Source organism: Microtus pennsylvanicus, chromosome X, assembly GCF_037038515.1.
Source record: "Microtus pennsylvanicus isolate mMicPen1 chromosome X, mMicPen1.hap1, whole genome shotgun sequence".
Classification (NCBI taxonomy): Eukaryota; Metazoa; Chordata; class Mammalia; order Rodentia; family Cricetidae; genus Microtus; species Microtus pennsylvanicus.
The window spans coordinates 102,514,452-102,530,998 of record NC_134601.1 but is presented as its reverse complement, the minus strand read 5'-3'; the positions used below and the strand labels follow the sequence as shown (position 1 = coordinate 102,530,998).

Below are 16,547 nucleotides of genomic sequence, written 5' to 3'. Positions count from 1 at the left end.
TATGGCATATGGTATGCCATTTTTCTTCTTGAGTCTCTTTGACCCAACTGTGGCATAAATGACTTAATAGTCTGTGGCATTTAAAGAAGTGTGAAATCCTTTAAATCATAGCAGAAATCATTTTGTTTAATGAATAAATATAATGCATAATTTTTTAAACAGAGCTGTTAATATCATAGTTAGATGGCCTTCCAAGAAACAAATTTAAAGGAGTGTAAGATATAGTGTAAGATAGTGATAACTAAATTTTCAGAGACACCAAATTTAGTAAATCATAAATGATGTATGTACCTACTTAAATGACTCAAATAATCAACTATTTTTGACCTAAAGATTGCAAATCTTGGTATTTTTCCTAAAATAATCTCTTGTAAACACTGCTTAGACAATCTATTTCTAAATAAAAATAGAAGTTTTGAGGTGGCGTTCACATATTATTTTTGTTGTTGAGAGAAAAATGAGGAAAGCATGTTCTTTTGTTTATATGTATTTAGTAACAGTAATAGACAAAGGAAAGAAATATGGTTTCTTGTGGCAATTGCATGCTTCCTATTTAGATATGCAAGTCTGTAATAATATAAGGTAGTAAGAAACATTAACATAAACAAGTCAATTTTCAAAAGGTTAGACAGGATTTGCACACATCAGAATTCAGAAGGATATAATTACTTAAAGCATAGTTAATGAAATTCAAATCAAAAGGCTTAATGTGACTATGAGTGCTTGAATTTTGCATAAAGAAGAGAAAATGAACACGATACTTCTAATTACACTGACTTTTATAATGACTGTCTGAACTTTTTATGAAATCAAGCTGAAAGATATTCCGTGGATCCATTTTATACATGTAATACCTGCATATCTCTGTCAAAAATAATATATATTTAAAGAACAAATAGAAAATGAGAACAAAAGAAAATTATGGTTTATCTTTATATACTCAAATTATCACATGTTGGAAAAATGTTGAGTATTACAACACATTTATATATTCATAGTTTATTCAACAGATTATTTTTCAAAAATGAGTCAGCCATTTCCTAGTGATATTGAAGAGTTATTGACATTATTATGATTGGTCCTAAAAGCTCAAAAAAATCTCCCTGTTTCCTACTGTTCAACTGATCAGTACTATTAAAATTTGGCACTATATTTTGGCTGGATGCTAAGTGTTAAACTAATAGTGGAAAAAAGTGTTCTGTAAATTAGATATAATTAAGTACATCCAAATTAAAAAAAAACTTTAAAATTTTTCTTTTAAAATTCTGGCTGTACCAATATCCACTATAATGAGAAATACTTTTTGGGGTATAGCCAGAATATCATATTTTTGTCATGAATAAAAATTAAAAATAAGAAAAAATATTTCTTCCACATTGGTTGTTTAGGATATTCATGATTACACTCTTTCATATTCAGATACTTTTAAAGTTCTATCATTCATTTTTCTCAAATGAGTTTATCAGTTGTAAAATTTTAATGCTTAGAAATGTTCATGACCATCTTTTACTTCCATGTCTGAGCATGTGGTGAAAGCTAGTGGCTTAATTATTCTGTTTTTGTGAGTATGCATGAATTGTTGAAAGAGTTTCGACTGTTAGTCTTGGTAATAATCACAATATAGATATTAACAGACCTTCTCCTTCTTATCATTAATTCAATAATATTTCTTTGAACAATTACTTCATACTAGTAAAATAAAGGAAACATTTTCCTGAACTAGATGTAATGTTTTAACTATTTAAAAAACAGAATTTGACTGTCACAAAACACTTTGCTAAGCCTTTCATTTAAGTACAGGTGAAGAGTTTTGCAATAAATGTTTGGCTAACACATGCAAACAGGTAGAGAAAGGCAGAAGTGAAAACCCAGGGTCTGTGATATGCCCTAAAAAGTAAAGGAAGCACTTGCTACCAGGCTCAGGATCTGAGTTCTAGCCCTGCAACCTACATGCTGGAAGAAAGGAGTGTAATGACTCCAGCAACTGCTATTTGACTTCCATATATCCACTACGGCAAACATACACACACATCTTCATACATACATACAAATAAATTAAATGCAATGGAAATTTAAAAATAAAGCCAAGGATTGTCAGCTACTTGGTGTCTTTGAACCATCGTTAATGAGCAAATCATCATTCACAGCAAATCTTATTTTTGAGAATTCTGAACTTCGGGCCTCTGCATTTAGAACTAATTATTAATGCCAACTCTATTTAATTTAAAGCATCTTCATGAAAATCAAAATATAATTAGCTACAAGCACCAAAAATTAAAATAGTCAATTCTAAAATTAACCCTTTGTTAAATATACAGGAGTCTCAAAATGCAAGTTTACCTAGTGCCTCCTTATTCACTTTAGTTTATGTTTTAGTTAATACACTCGGTACATTTAACTTACAATTTCTACATAAGAATTTAAGTATCTGCTAACATCTAAAATGTCTGTAATGCACGTGAGGAAACTAAGTGTCAATCAAGGCACACACACAAAGAATGTCACAAAAACGCTTTTAAGAAAAAATGAGACGAAACGTACATCGAAACATTTTTTAATTAGCAGTATTTTAAATTTTTACATGAGATTATGTTGTTCTTTACATATTTTGAAATTCTCATTTTAAAATAATCATCATGGAAAAAGAAGGTGAATAATTATTAAAACACAAAAATTGCTCTTTACCCTATATTCAACACGAATAACAAAAATATTATTTAAGAACGGGTATTAAAATACAAAGAATTGTACCATTATATAAAGTGTAAGAAATTTCATTTACTTATATGATGAAAAGTTTTCTCATGGATGTCAAAGCAGTCAGTTTACAAGGAAGACAAACGCTAACTTCAAAATATTAAGAAAAACATAGTCACCTGTCTAGAGATATTCATGCATGTAATAATAAATTTGTTCGACTTTTTATGTAAATTCTCCTACATAGTTTTGAACCCAATTTGTCACTACAAATTTCACATTTAAATACCCTACTCAATTATTTATATATGTAAGAGTGTATATATTTAAATTACTGAAATGTTTGATTTGAATTGCAGAAATAAAATTTAGATTTTAAAATTTATGGTTAAATACTAAATTGTCTTCATCAAACTCAAGCTCAACTTTCTCTCATCATTTTAATTGCATGTTAGAAATGTATATGGTATCATTTCATTGATGATAAAATAATGTGTCAGGAATTTGACTTAAATATAACCAATTCCATAATTTGCATGTCATTTTAAATGGTCTTCTGCGATTCTGAGTTTTCTACAACTTAATTAGAGGAGACAAATAAATTCGAATAAATTTTACTAGTCTGTCATTTCAAAAGTGATTTTGAAATTCCCAAGTCTGAGAAGTTAAAAGAAGACATACTAATCAGCTTTTAGTTTTTATAGTATGGGAGTGGAGTTTGGTATGGGATCCCAAATTCCATTTAATCATGTTATTGAAAAATGTGCATGGCTCTGTCAAGGAGACGCAGCATTAAAGCCCTTTTATTAGCATGGTATTGTCTGAACCTCCTTAGAGACCCTGCCACTGAAGCCCTCAGCTGACCCCATCAACAGGCAGGTGGCAGTTGATCAATTGAGCACAAAGTTACTGAAAGAATAATTTCAATTACCAGAGTGTTGTTGCCTATACTGTAGACAGAAAAGAGCAGAGGTCATCCATCTTCCTGAATTTGCATGCCAAGTTGCATTTAGTTATTGCTTTTATGAAGAATAAGTAAATAAGTACTACTGGCAAACTCCAAAAAAAGGCCTGAAGCTTTTACCATCTGTGACGTTTGGAAACCAGTTCAGAAAATGGAGAAGCAAGACAGACATTCTAAGATTTGGGGGAATTTCTGGAAAACTTGGAATCCTAAAATCAACCAAACTTATTTGGCAGTTTAATTAGCTGATTACTTTAATATCAAGCTAACATTGAGGCCTAGAGCCAATGTCTGCATCTTGGGCAAAAGGTACATACAGTCTCCGTCAAACCATTTTGTGAGTCTTGTACCTCAATCAACACCAGGAGAAAAGAAGTAGTATTTCTTTCTCATGAATGAGCAGAAGTTAAAATTAAATATTAAACTTTATTTCCTGATATTTTGCCTTTTTTAGAGTCTAACTTCCTCCCAACCCTATGACTTTGGCCTTTGTTCTTTTACTTGGAATTCTAACATGTGTGGAACTCATCAAAAATATTTTAGAAGATGAAAATATATGTATAGAGTGCTTTTTACTATTTTACTAGATGTCATGATGTGTTTATTTTTAACCCATTTCCAGCTCTCTTCCAGCTGTATACTGGAATTGATATAAAGTCAGCAAATTCCTTTTTTTTTATTCTTAAAGAGCTAAAAAATGTTCTTTTGTATATCTGTACCAGCATACGCTCCGTGAAGGAACGATGGTAGTGACGACAGAAGATATGCCGCTGGATGTTTCTTATGTGCCTTCTACTTATTTAACTGAAATCAGTCATATCTCACAAGCTCTATCAGAACTCGAACAACTTCTAAATGCTCCTGAACTCTGTGCTAAGGATTTTGAAGATCTCTTCAAGCAAGAGGAGTCTCTTAAGGTAAGAGCACAGAGTTTTCTTTGAACTTTACTAAATGGTTATTGCACAGTGAAAAAACTTATTCTTGTAATTCTTTTTAAAAAATGCAAGGTTTAAAGGTAAGATATGAATTAGAAATGCTCTCTAATAATTAGTGTTGGGACGTGGCTTTCCAAAATACTGTACTAGACAGAAATAACAGATTCACTCTGAGTTGAATCAAGAAGGTAGATTTGTTAAGAGTTTCTTCATAAATAGTATATTACTTTTCTTTATCTTCTCCCAATGGGAAACTAAATGAAATTTAAATTGTATCTATTTCACATGGCCTTAGTTACTCTTTCTTCATATAATGCACATATTCCATTTCAAAGTCATTTCAAACATATGATATATAGACTGTAATTGAATAAGATCTGACAAAATAAGCCAGGCATGGTGACATATTCCAGTAACACAACCTGTGAGGTAGATGGAGCGGGAGGGGGGGGTAAATGTTCCTTAAATATTTTCTTTAAAACCACCAGCCAAAGACTTCATATCAAACTGAGCCTCTTCCAAACAGCAGTCTGTTACTGAGTTCTCAACTGTGACAAATCATGGTGAGGTAATAAGCTATGAATTTTAGTAGGCAGCATATAGAGAGACACAGAAATGCATTATCTAGGAAAATGTTTATAAAAATGTGTGTCTTAAGATAGTTTTGCAATCTTAAACTTAACATTCAAAATGAAATATTATTGTATAGCCACAGCTTGACATTTGCCAGAGCAAGCAGCAGAATGTTGTAAACAGATGAGTTTGATATCAGCATCATATATTAACTAAAGTATATTATTTGCTAAATGATTTCTTGGAAGCTAATTCCACAGTATACTTTGTCTGCACAAGTAAACAAATAGAAAGTACTGTTTGTTTTGGAAATCAGCATTTCAATATCTTGAGTGACTTGAATTTAATGCCATACATTCAATCAAATAAGCTATAAAATGACACACTAAAGTGAGAGCTTCCTGAATATCTGGATCCAGTCCATCTGCTTGACTATGGTGCTGTTATCTTACGATCTTTGCAGTAAAAATCAAAAGCTTTATGTGCGCAGGGAGGAGAAGCAGCTCCAACGTTGAATATAGGAGAGTCTGCATTTCTGTCGTTATTCACATTAACTAATCTCTTCTGACAGTACAGTTTGTAAGCTCATTATTGTCATTCAACATGCAAATCATTAATAAATAATCTAATGTTCTTTAATTTTCATCTTAATAGACATAAGTGGTCAGAAGAGTAGTAATCCTGAACTTAGTGAGTTGCATGCTGAATATCTTTGATTTAGTACCTCTTTTTTGCATCATTATTTAATTTTTAGCATTCCAGACTGCAGTTTTCCCTCTCCTGCCAGCTCCTCCCCCACCTCTCCTTTGCACCCTTCCCCCATCTATCCATTCTCCCTCCCTTTTGAAAAGGGCAGACCTTCCACGGATATCAATAAAACATGGCATATCATGTGGCAGTAAGAGTAAGCACCTCCCCTTGTATTAATGCTGGGCAAGACGACCCACTATGAAGAGTAGTGACCCAAGAACCTGCAAAACAGAGACAGCTCCTGTTCCCACTGTTAGGAATTCCAGAATAAGATTAGGCTACACAACTGTAATATATATACATACTGCTTAGGTCAGAACCCTGCAGGTTCCCTGGATGTCCATTCAGTCACTGTGAAGTCTGCTTAGTTGATTGTGTGGGGATTTTTTTGTGGTGTCACTGACCCCTCTTGTTCCTACATTCCTTTCTGCCCTTCTTCCATAAGATTCCTAGAACTCAGCCCAATGTTGAGCTGTGGGTCTTGCTTTTGTTTCCATCAGTTGATGAGTGAAGTCTCTCTGATGACAATTGAGCTAAAACCAGTCTATGAGTGTAGGAGAATATCATTAAACATCTTTACAGTGACTTTTTTTTCTTTTTGTCAATCATATTTGGTTATATCCTAGGTCTCTGGGCTATAGAATTCTGTTTCATGGAACTCTGGACAGGATTAGGGGTGGACTCACTCTTGTGGCATGGGTCTCAGGCTGTACCGGTTATTGGTCACAGGAGATGGCCAGTTCAGGCTATGTATGCTCTATTACTAGGAATCTTAGGTAAGGAAATTCTTTTATTTACCTGAGAGTTTCCTTTGCACTAGGTAACTGCCTCACCAGGAAATCTATACTATTTCTCGTTCCCAGGGAGATCCAAGTGTCCCCCATTGAGATCTTTTTTTACATAGCCTTTCTAGGTTTGTGGGTTGCAACATGGCTATTCTTTAGAAATAATATTCACTTTTAAGTGAGTACATACCATGTTTGTCTTTCTGGATCTGGCTTTCTTCACTCAGGATGATTGTTTCAATTTCCATCCATTTGTCTGAAATTTCATGAGGTCATTGTTTTATCAGCTCAGTAACACTCTTTACTGAGCAATAGTAATTTGTAAATGTACCAGATTTTTTTTAATCCATTCTTTATTTGAGGGCCATCTTGGTTGTTTCCAGGTTCTGGCTATTATGAATAATGCTTTAATAAACATAATTGAGCAAGTGTCCTTGTGGTATGTTGGAGCATCTTTTGTATATATGTTGAAGAATGGGGTAGATGAACCTTTAGATAGGTTGAATCCCAATTTTCCAAGAAACAGTCATATTGATTTTCAAAGTGGCTGTGCAAGTTTGCACTTTCAATGGCAATGAACGAGTGCATCCCTTATTTTATACCCTCACCAGGAAAGCTGTCACTTGGGTTTTAGATCTTAGCCATTCTGACAGGTGTAAGAGGGAATAAAAGTCAATTTGATTTGCATATCCCTGATGACTAAGGATGTTGTACATTTGTTTTTAATGTCTGCTGTCTTGAGGTCTTTATATATTTTGGAAATTAGCTCTCTGTCAGATGTGGATTTGATGAACATATTTTCTCATTTTGTAGGATGCCATTTTAACCTATTAAAAGTGTCCTTTGCTTTACAGAAGCTTTTCAATTTCACGAGTTCCCATTTATTAATTATCTATCAAAATGCCTGTACTATATTCTCTTAAGAAAGTTGTCTCCTGTGCCAATGGGTTCTAGGCCATTTTTCACTTTCTCTTCTATCAGATTCAGTGTCTGGATTTATGTTGAGGTTTGATCCAATTGGTCTTGAATTTTGTGGAGGATGATAGGTATGGATCTATTTGTGTTCTTCTACATGTGGAAATCCAGTCAGACCAGCACCATTCATTGAAGATGCCTTTTTCTTTCCTTCCTATAATCTTGCCTTCTTTGTAAAATCAGGTGTCCATAAGTGTGTAGATTTATGTCTCAGTCTTCCATTCAATTCTATTGATCTATCTGTCTGCTTTTATTCCAATACACTGTGAATTTTATTACAATAGCTTAGTAGTAGAGCCTAAAATGAGTAATCGTGATACCTTCAAAAATTCTTTTATTGCACAGGATTGTTTTAGCTATTCTGTTTTTTTTTCATATAAAGTTGAGTATTGTTATTTCAAGGTATATAAAGAATTGTGTTGGATTTTAGTGGGATTTCATCGAATATGTAGATTGCTTTTGCTAGATCTACATTTTTACTATGCTAATCTTATCTATTAATGAGCATGTGAGATATTTCCATCCTCTGATATTTTCTCAAATTTCTTTCTTCTTGACTTGAATATTTTGTCATGCAGATATTTTACTTGATTGGTTAGAGTTTTACCAAGATATATTACATTATCTGTGAGGGTTATGAAGCGTTTGTTTCCCTGATTTCTTTCTCAATCTGTTTATCATTGGTATATAGGACGGCTCCTGATTGTTTTGAGTTAATATTGTATCCAAATACTTTGATAAAATTATTTATCAGCTGTAGGAGTTCCCTAGTAGAATTTTGAGGTTGCTTATGTATACTATCATATCTGGAAGTAGAGATACTTTAAAACTTCTTCCTTTCTGAGTTATACACCTTGATTTCTTTTACTTGTCTTATTGCTCTAGCTAAAACCTCAAGTACTGTATTGAGTAGATTAGAAAAGAATGGACAACCTTGTCTTGTTTCTGGTTTTAGTGGGATTGCTTTGAGTTTCTCTCCATTTAATTTGATATTGGGTATTGGCAATCTGGTGAGTTACACCTTTCTATGCCCACTGTATTACCACCTGCCTCCAGGTTTCTGTCATGTTTTGGGACATGTTTGAGTTCCTATCCTAACTTCCTGGTCAGGGTCGAGCCTTGAAGGGTTTGTATATTCCAGGGTAGGGGGTGGGGATTCAAAATGTTAGGCAGAAAAAAACTGAGACTCAAAAACAATAGACTAGATAGAAAAGAAATAGAATAGATACAGGATAGAGTTGGAAGGGCCCACACCCAGTGAATATTGAATCTACCCTCTTTTATTTTTCATAAGCATTATACACCCCAATCAAAAGAGGAGGGGGAAACAAAAAAACATTTTTCCCAAAATTCAAGGAACCAAATGATCACCTTCTCAAATACCCAAAGAACCAAGTAACCACAACCTAGGTCAAAACATTGTTAGTAGCCACACCTTGGTTCAAATCTCCTGTCCATAACCTTGAAAAACCAAGAATAGGCCTGAACTCTCTGACCTTTAGTCAAGGTAGAAAAAAATCTACATATCTGGGCTCCCACATCTTCCTTCCTTCCTTCCTTCCTTCCTTTCTTTCTTTCTTCCTTTCTTTCTTTCTTTCTTTCTTTCTTTCTTTCTTTCTTTCTTTCTTTCTTTCTTTCTTTCTTTCTGCCTGTGCTTCTGCTACAGGACACATAACTGCCTGCTTTAGATTGTCTTCTTCCACCTTGCAGACTTACCTGCCATTGGTACATGCATTTTATCCTGCACATTCTATCTTAGGTTGCTTGGAGGGAAAAGGTTCTTACCTGTCATTACCTTGAGGATTTCTTTATAAAGGGCGAAGGGAACGTGCACAGTTAGACGCCATGCATCTCTGAGCCAAGTTTCCATCAACAGAGTATACAAATAACTAGATAATAATAAGAAAGCAGCTAATATTTTGCAATGCATTTGCTTCTGTAGCCACAATATCTACATGTTCTCCCAACCCTTACCTAGATCTGCTTATTTAATCCTGTTCATAACTCTATGAGACAGATAAAATTATTATACCTCTTTTATACATGAAGAAGCTGAAGAAACAAAATACAAGTATTAAAAGTGAACACTACTGATGTTGGTGAAGCATAGCTTTTATTTTCAGTGCAATGGATCAGTTTCATGCTTTATATGTCCTGGACAGGAGCTTCGCCTGAAGTACACCAAATCATACTCAAGAAATTGATTTAACCCCCCAAATTGCTTTAGACTCTGTGTTGTTACTTCTTTCATGAAGTTTCTTGTAAAAAGTTCTGTTGATTATAGTGAAGGGAAAAATGCAGAGTTACATAAGTAGACACAGTACCATTAAATAGAGAAGAGCCAATGCAATAGCAGAATTCAGATTGAAATTGTAAAAAGGAATAGCAGAGAGGATATTCAAGCACAGACTGTATAAAAGTAAGGGACGCAGCCTTACAATCTGTGCAAAGGAAAATGTAAATAATTAAAACTGTGACAGCAAGCCTGCCTTCATCAACAATCTGCAAGAAAGCCAGTGTAGTAGGGTAAAATAGGACGACTGGGGGTTGAAAGCACAAAAAAAAATTAGAGATCAAGGTTATAAAGGTCCTAGCTGGCAGTTGTACAGAATGCTGTTCTTTTTGTGTAATCTGTGAACCTTTGTAAATTTTTGAGTAAATGGGAACTATGTTTTGATTTGTGTTTTAAAAGAATCCTCCTGGCTTTTCAATTGAGATGAGAGCTGTACAGGCCAAAAATGAGGTCAAGGCCTCCAGGAAATAGATTATAATGATTTGGAATAGGTTGGTAGTGAAAGAATGTCAGATTGTGGAAATGTCTGGAAATGTTTTCAAAGCAGAGATAGCAGATTTGTCTCTATATTTACATTTTTAAGACCACTTCTTAGATTTTTGACTCAGGTAAGATACGTTTCCTATTCAGTTGATTATGGTTCACTGATGGTTTGAAGATTTCTTTGTTATTTTTGTCTTGTTAATTTCACTGCTGTCTCAAGTCAGGGGCAGAATTACTGCCAATAGTTATATGAGCACACATGTTGATATCTTACTCCTTTGAAATATATTTCAAGCCACTTGGGCACATATTTAATAATGGCAATCCTCAAGACAAATGCCATGAGCAAAGTGATTGTTTTTCTATTTTAGTGCTAGGGGATTAAATAATATTCAGAGGTATAATATGTGTACAGTCAAACAAAATACCCAAACAAAAATAAAAGAATGGTTGTATACAAGAAAGCTTTAATAAAAGGGCATGTTAGGTAAAGGGTTGAGGTTTCCATCAATTTGATAACATTGCAATAAAATGTTACTACAATTGGCCCAAGATAACAATGGATCATATAAGCTATGAAACTGGAAACTTTTTATTACAAGAGTTCTTAAAAATCTACTTAAATCTTCTTTTTTTTAACATTTTTTATTGATAAAAGAAGAATAAAGAAAAAAAAACAAATTTCCACCTCCTCCCAGCCTCCCCTTTCCCTCCCCCTCCTCCCACTCTTCTCCCTCTCCTCCCACTCTTCTCCCCCTCCTCCCACCCCTCTCCCCTTCCCCCCACTCCTCTCCCCCTCTCTCTCCAGTCCAAAGAGCAGTCAGGGATCCCTGCCCTGTGGTAAGTCCTAGGTCCTCCCCCCTCCGTCCATATCTAGGAAGGTGAACATCCAAACTGGTTAGGCTCCCACCAAGCCAGCAGATTGCGTAGGATCAAAACTGTGTGCCATTGTCCTTGGCGTCTCATCAGCCCTCATTGTTCGTCATGATCAGAGAGTTCAGTTTTATATTTGGTACACAAAAATGTATATGATATTTTAAAACAAATTATTTCATGCTAATGAAAATAGTATGAATATTATAATCATTTAATTATGTCTCTGAGCCTGTTGCTGGTGACACATGCCTTTATTTCTAGCACTTGGGAGGCCGAGGACAGAGATCTCTATTAGTTCAAGGAAAACCTGGTCTATAGAGTAAGTTCCAGGACAGCCAAAGCAAAACATAGAAACCCTGAATCAAAAAACCAAAATAGATAAATAGATAGATAACAAATATCTCCAAACAAGAAAAAGCCATGTCTCTGAATAAAAATGTTTTCCAAATATTTATCCTATGTTATACATGAACTCTCTATTTGTCTGCGTTGATAATTTGAGATTTAATTTTTCATATACATTTATATATTTTTATTTCATTATAAAACTCTCTCCTTTGTCTATTGAATTTGAATCATACATAAATTATTGAATTTATAGATATAGAAGTAGGAATTGTAGATATAGGTAGAGAATTAGAAATATATTTAGTCTATTAAAATAATGAACATCTCACATGCCTGTGTTCCTTGATACAGGTTTTTCTTCATATTTTATTTTCTCAATTTAAATGGACCTTAGTTCCTACTCTTAATCATTTTATTCCCTTAACAAGAATATTTTGAATATTTTCTATATATACATTCTAAAATATAGATAATCTGTAGTAAAATAACAGATGATCAAGCCAGTATGTATGTTAAATTAATTAGTGGGGAGAATTTTCTCCTGTTCAAGAACTATTCAGGCTGTTCTTTAACCAATTAAGATGTCATGTTTTGTATTCCAATACACAATTCAGAAATGAGTCAATATTTGTTTCTATGTGCAGATAGATACCATCCTAGGTAAAATATTTTGGCCAATTAGAGATTTTATAGATTTTCTAAGGAAGTAGTTCTAGTTCTTGCGTATGTACCATTAAACATAGAAAAATATAATAGGTCAACTTTTCAAAGAACCCATAAAAATAAATTTTAAATTTTCTTTAGAATCTCAAAAATCCCAAATAATTAACCCCTTAATTGTTTTTTTGCTGATCATTTTTATTCAATTCATATGTCATTGATGGGATTCTGTGTAGCTTTTTTGGAACATAATGAGTATTGACATTTGGGCTCAGTGGGTGAAATTTCTGGCTGCCAAGCCTGGCAATGTGAGCTTGATATCTGAAAACTGTGTGGCAGAAGAAAACGTCCTGCAAATTATTCTGTAATCTTCACACATGCAGACACACACACATACATACAAACACACACAAAATAATTAATTCAAGTAGTAAAATATTTTTAAAAGTTATTTTTAAGTATTAATTTAATTTAATAATTAATTTAATTACATTATTTTAAAATATTGACTTATATAGCCTGTTGTATTCATGTGCCACTAAAGGTAACATCTACAACCTGAGTCTTTGGTATTTCATTTTTTTCCCTTTTAAGCCCTTGGTGTATTGGAACTATAGTCCAGTCTGGCTTTTACTTCCGGATTGGTGGTATTAAAGACATGAGCCACCACCACCTGGCTCTTTTTTTTTTTATTTTAAAAGAGACCTACTGCCCTTCAGTTACTCACAGCTACAAATGGGTTTCAATGATATTGTCTCTTAGAAGTAAAAGTTCTATGTTAGCCAAGTCACAAAATGTATCAAAGCACCTTTGATACTTTAAACCACGTAAAGCTGTTATCATAACCTACACCCAAAATGAAACTGAAATGCAGGCTTTATAAATATAAAAGTGCAAATGATTTTGAGTGTACTAAGTATGTAAAGCTGTGTTAGATGTAGGATTGCATTTATCAAGGTAGCAATAAAGAGTTCACAACAACAAGATATGATTTTCAGCACTGACGACACATTGCAAATGAACGACCTATTTCTTTGTAATGATCTCTTCTCTGTGATGACCAATATCCATATTTTTGGTAACAAATATGGGAAATGATCTATTATCTCTTTTCTTCACTACTGCCTTTCCATCTCTAAGAGCAGTACCGAGAACTTATTATGTGCACTGAATGTACCTCTCTTGAATGGAAATCTCATACATTCAGGCATTTACTTTGTGGTAGAAGAGGATATATGTATGTATGTATGTATGCATGCATGCATGCATGTGTATATGTTATATATGTATATATGATAAAAGTGTTTAAGAAATAAATATCTTTTAGAGAATCACATGTTCTTTTATTTAAATTTCTATATCATGTTATTCAGTGTTATGTGACATTTTCTGTTCTATTAATTTTGTTCTAAAAATATCCCTCACCCTTAGAATATTTATTTTCTAGTAAATCAATGATATGATTTAAAGTAGGAACAAGTATAGTGTTTATTAAGAAAAGATGCTGCTTTATTTTTTTATTTAATTTTTGATTTGTTAAATTGTTTCATTTTTGTTTTGTTTTATTTTTTTGAGAATTTCCTACAGTATGTCTTCTTTATAGTCATCCTCCTCCTTTCCCAAATCCCTCCAAGACATATTATATTCTCTTTACGTATTCACCCAACTTGTGATCCCCTACACATACACACAGACACACACACTCACACACACACAATCTAGACAGTCCATATAATCTTGAATGTAGCCATCTAATGATGCTTGGCTGATCCACCTGGCACCATATTTTTTCAGTTTATTTATTTATTAGTTTTACATCACAGCAGCAGCCTCCCCTGCTTCCTCTCCTTTGACTCCCTCCCATCCCCTTTGGAGGGGTAGGCCTCCAATAGACTTCAACAAAGCAAAACATATCAAGTTGCCATAAAACCAAGCACACGTACCCCTGTATTCGGGCTAGGCAAGGAAACCACGAAGGAATAGGTTCCCAAGAGCCAATCAAAGCAACAGGGACAGCCTCCACTCTCATTGCCGAGAGTCCCACATGAAGACCAAGTACACACAGAGCTGCCACATATATGTAGATAGGCTAGCTCAGTACCATGCAGGTTTCCTTGTTGCTAGTTCAGATTCTAGGCGTTCCTATGAGCCAGGCTAGTGGTTTCAGTGATTTTCCTGTGAGGTTCCTGATCCTGTTCTTTCCTACGATCCCTCCTCCCTCTCCTCAGCAGGACTCCCTGAGCATGTGGACCAGATCTTGGGTCTCTGAATCTGCCTCCATTGGTCATTGGGTGAAGGTTTTCCAAATAGAAAAAGGCACCACATTCTTTTGGAAAACTCACACTTTCTCTACCAGTGGCTATTGTTCCTCAGCTAGGTTGAGACTGTCCATACACCTCTCCCCTACGTGCTAAGATTTGAATTCCTTTTCCCGACTTTCTTTAAAGAACTGAAAACACATTTTTTCAAATCAGGAGCTTAGAACCATGATTAGCCTGGGAATATTGAATACCTTGTTAAAAGAATGATTTACTTCATCAGTATATACGTTTCCTTTTTCTTCCCTTTTGGAGACTTAACATCTCTCCTTATTGTTTCCTTTTTAACTGTTTTTTTTTCTTTTAAGTTGAAATTTTCGATTGTGGAGTTTTCCCCTGCTTACATCTGTAAACATGAATACGCTAACCCGACCACTAATATTCAGCCGAGCATTATGAAATATCATTATATCAATGTATTCAAATGCGGTTATTTTATTTAGTTAATCTAGTACAGCTACTTTCCACAAGTATGATTATTTCTGAAAGTCAAAGCTTATTTCACAAAGAAACAAGACATTTTTTTTTTCTGAAAAAATGGTATGAGCACCACGTTTTACTGGTCAAACCTTAGGCGAAACAATAAAGATGTTTTCTAGGGAGATGCTTGCTTTCTTCCTTTCTCTCTGTTCCACGCACAAATACATACTTGCCTTCATTATTTCATTTTTCCCCCTTTGGGATTTTAAAATTGGTTTTCTTTGAATTTATGCATATAGATATAGAACAATTGTATGAAAGATAGGTTTTATTTGTCTGTATTGTATTTGTTGCAGAAAACACTTAAATACACCTCTCAAATGTTGATATCATGAATTATTTAGACAATAATTATATGGGTGGACTAAACACATTAGTGATTAACTACAAGTTACCAATATACATCAGTGTATCATCAAGAAAAGAAAGAGAAGCACTCCACTTTGAAGTCATTTAAGAAGAATGAGTCCAGATTGAAATTCTCTACTTTACTCGCCCTGTGTCTTCTGTCTAATGCAAGAGTTGGAATCTATGTCTGTCTGAAGTGTCTTGTGAATCTGTCTCTCTATCTTTATCTATGCTGGTTGTATGACTGTGTATGGATCTGTTTGTATAGATCTATCCCTATCAATGGGCTTTGTCCTTTCTTTATTGAACAACACAGAAAGCATCACTCGAAGAAGGAATGAGGGATACTTTACAAAAATCTTTAATATATTTTTACAAGGATTAAGTCACTGGCTCCACCTAACCCATATAAATAGTACTACAAGCCCCATTGTTTATCAAACAATATCTATAAATGGATGCTTTCCGCCTTTATGTTAGATTTTAGAAGGTTGCTGTCATCATCTGTTTTCACTGCAAATGATACACTCAAGTGTTCTGGGTCATGGATATGGAAAAATACATAATTTAAGATTACAGCTATTCATTATCTTACATTGTAAAAGATGATTACATGGGAAATCCTAGGAAAATAAAGTTGATTGTTATGTTCTTTTAGAGGCAGGTTGAACAAACAGTCTTAAGTACACAGGAGGATAGCAGTCTTAAATCTTAAGTGACCCTGGCTATGAGTTCCAATAAACTTCTCATTTCTTAGATTATGAGATTATATAATTTTATCATAATGTATTGCCACACATATAACTCTACCAAATATACTTACTATCTTTGAAAACCTGATTTTATAATATACTATCTCATATTTTGTGTAGATTTGATAACATTTTACTTCATATGTTAAATATGTTCGACTTATGTTCATTTATAAAAGATTTTCAATTTTAATAACAATAATAAATCCACAATGACTGCTTATTAAAATGTAATAAAGCATATAAAATGAACAAATGATAACAAAATAGCCCCTTATTATTTTGTGTTCCCGTCACAAAGAGACTTTTT

At 33.8% G+C, this 16,547-nt stretch overlaps 1 protein-coding gene across 8 annotated transcripts in view; it reads left to right on the top strand.

Moving 5' to 3' along the window:
- Positions 1-16,547, top strand: part of Dmd (dystrophin) — a 2,313,977-nt gene that overhangs the window by 1,108,573 nt on the left and 1,188,857 nt on the right. For all 8 annotated transcript variants that reach the window (XM_075957213.1, XM_075957212.1, XM_075957218.1 and 5 more), the window contains exon 42: positions 4,384-4,578. In XM_075957213.1, the coding sequence (XP_075813328.1) occupies positions 4,384-4,578 (195 nt within the window). The remainder of the gene's footprint in view (positions 1-4,383; positions 4,579-16,547) is intronic.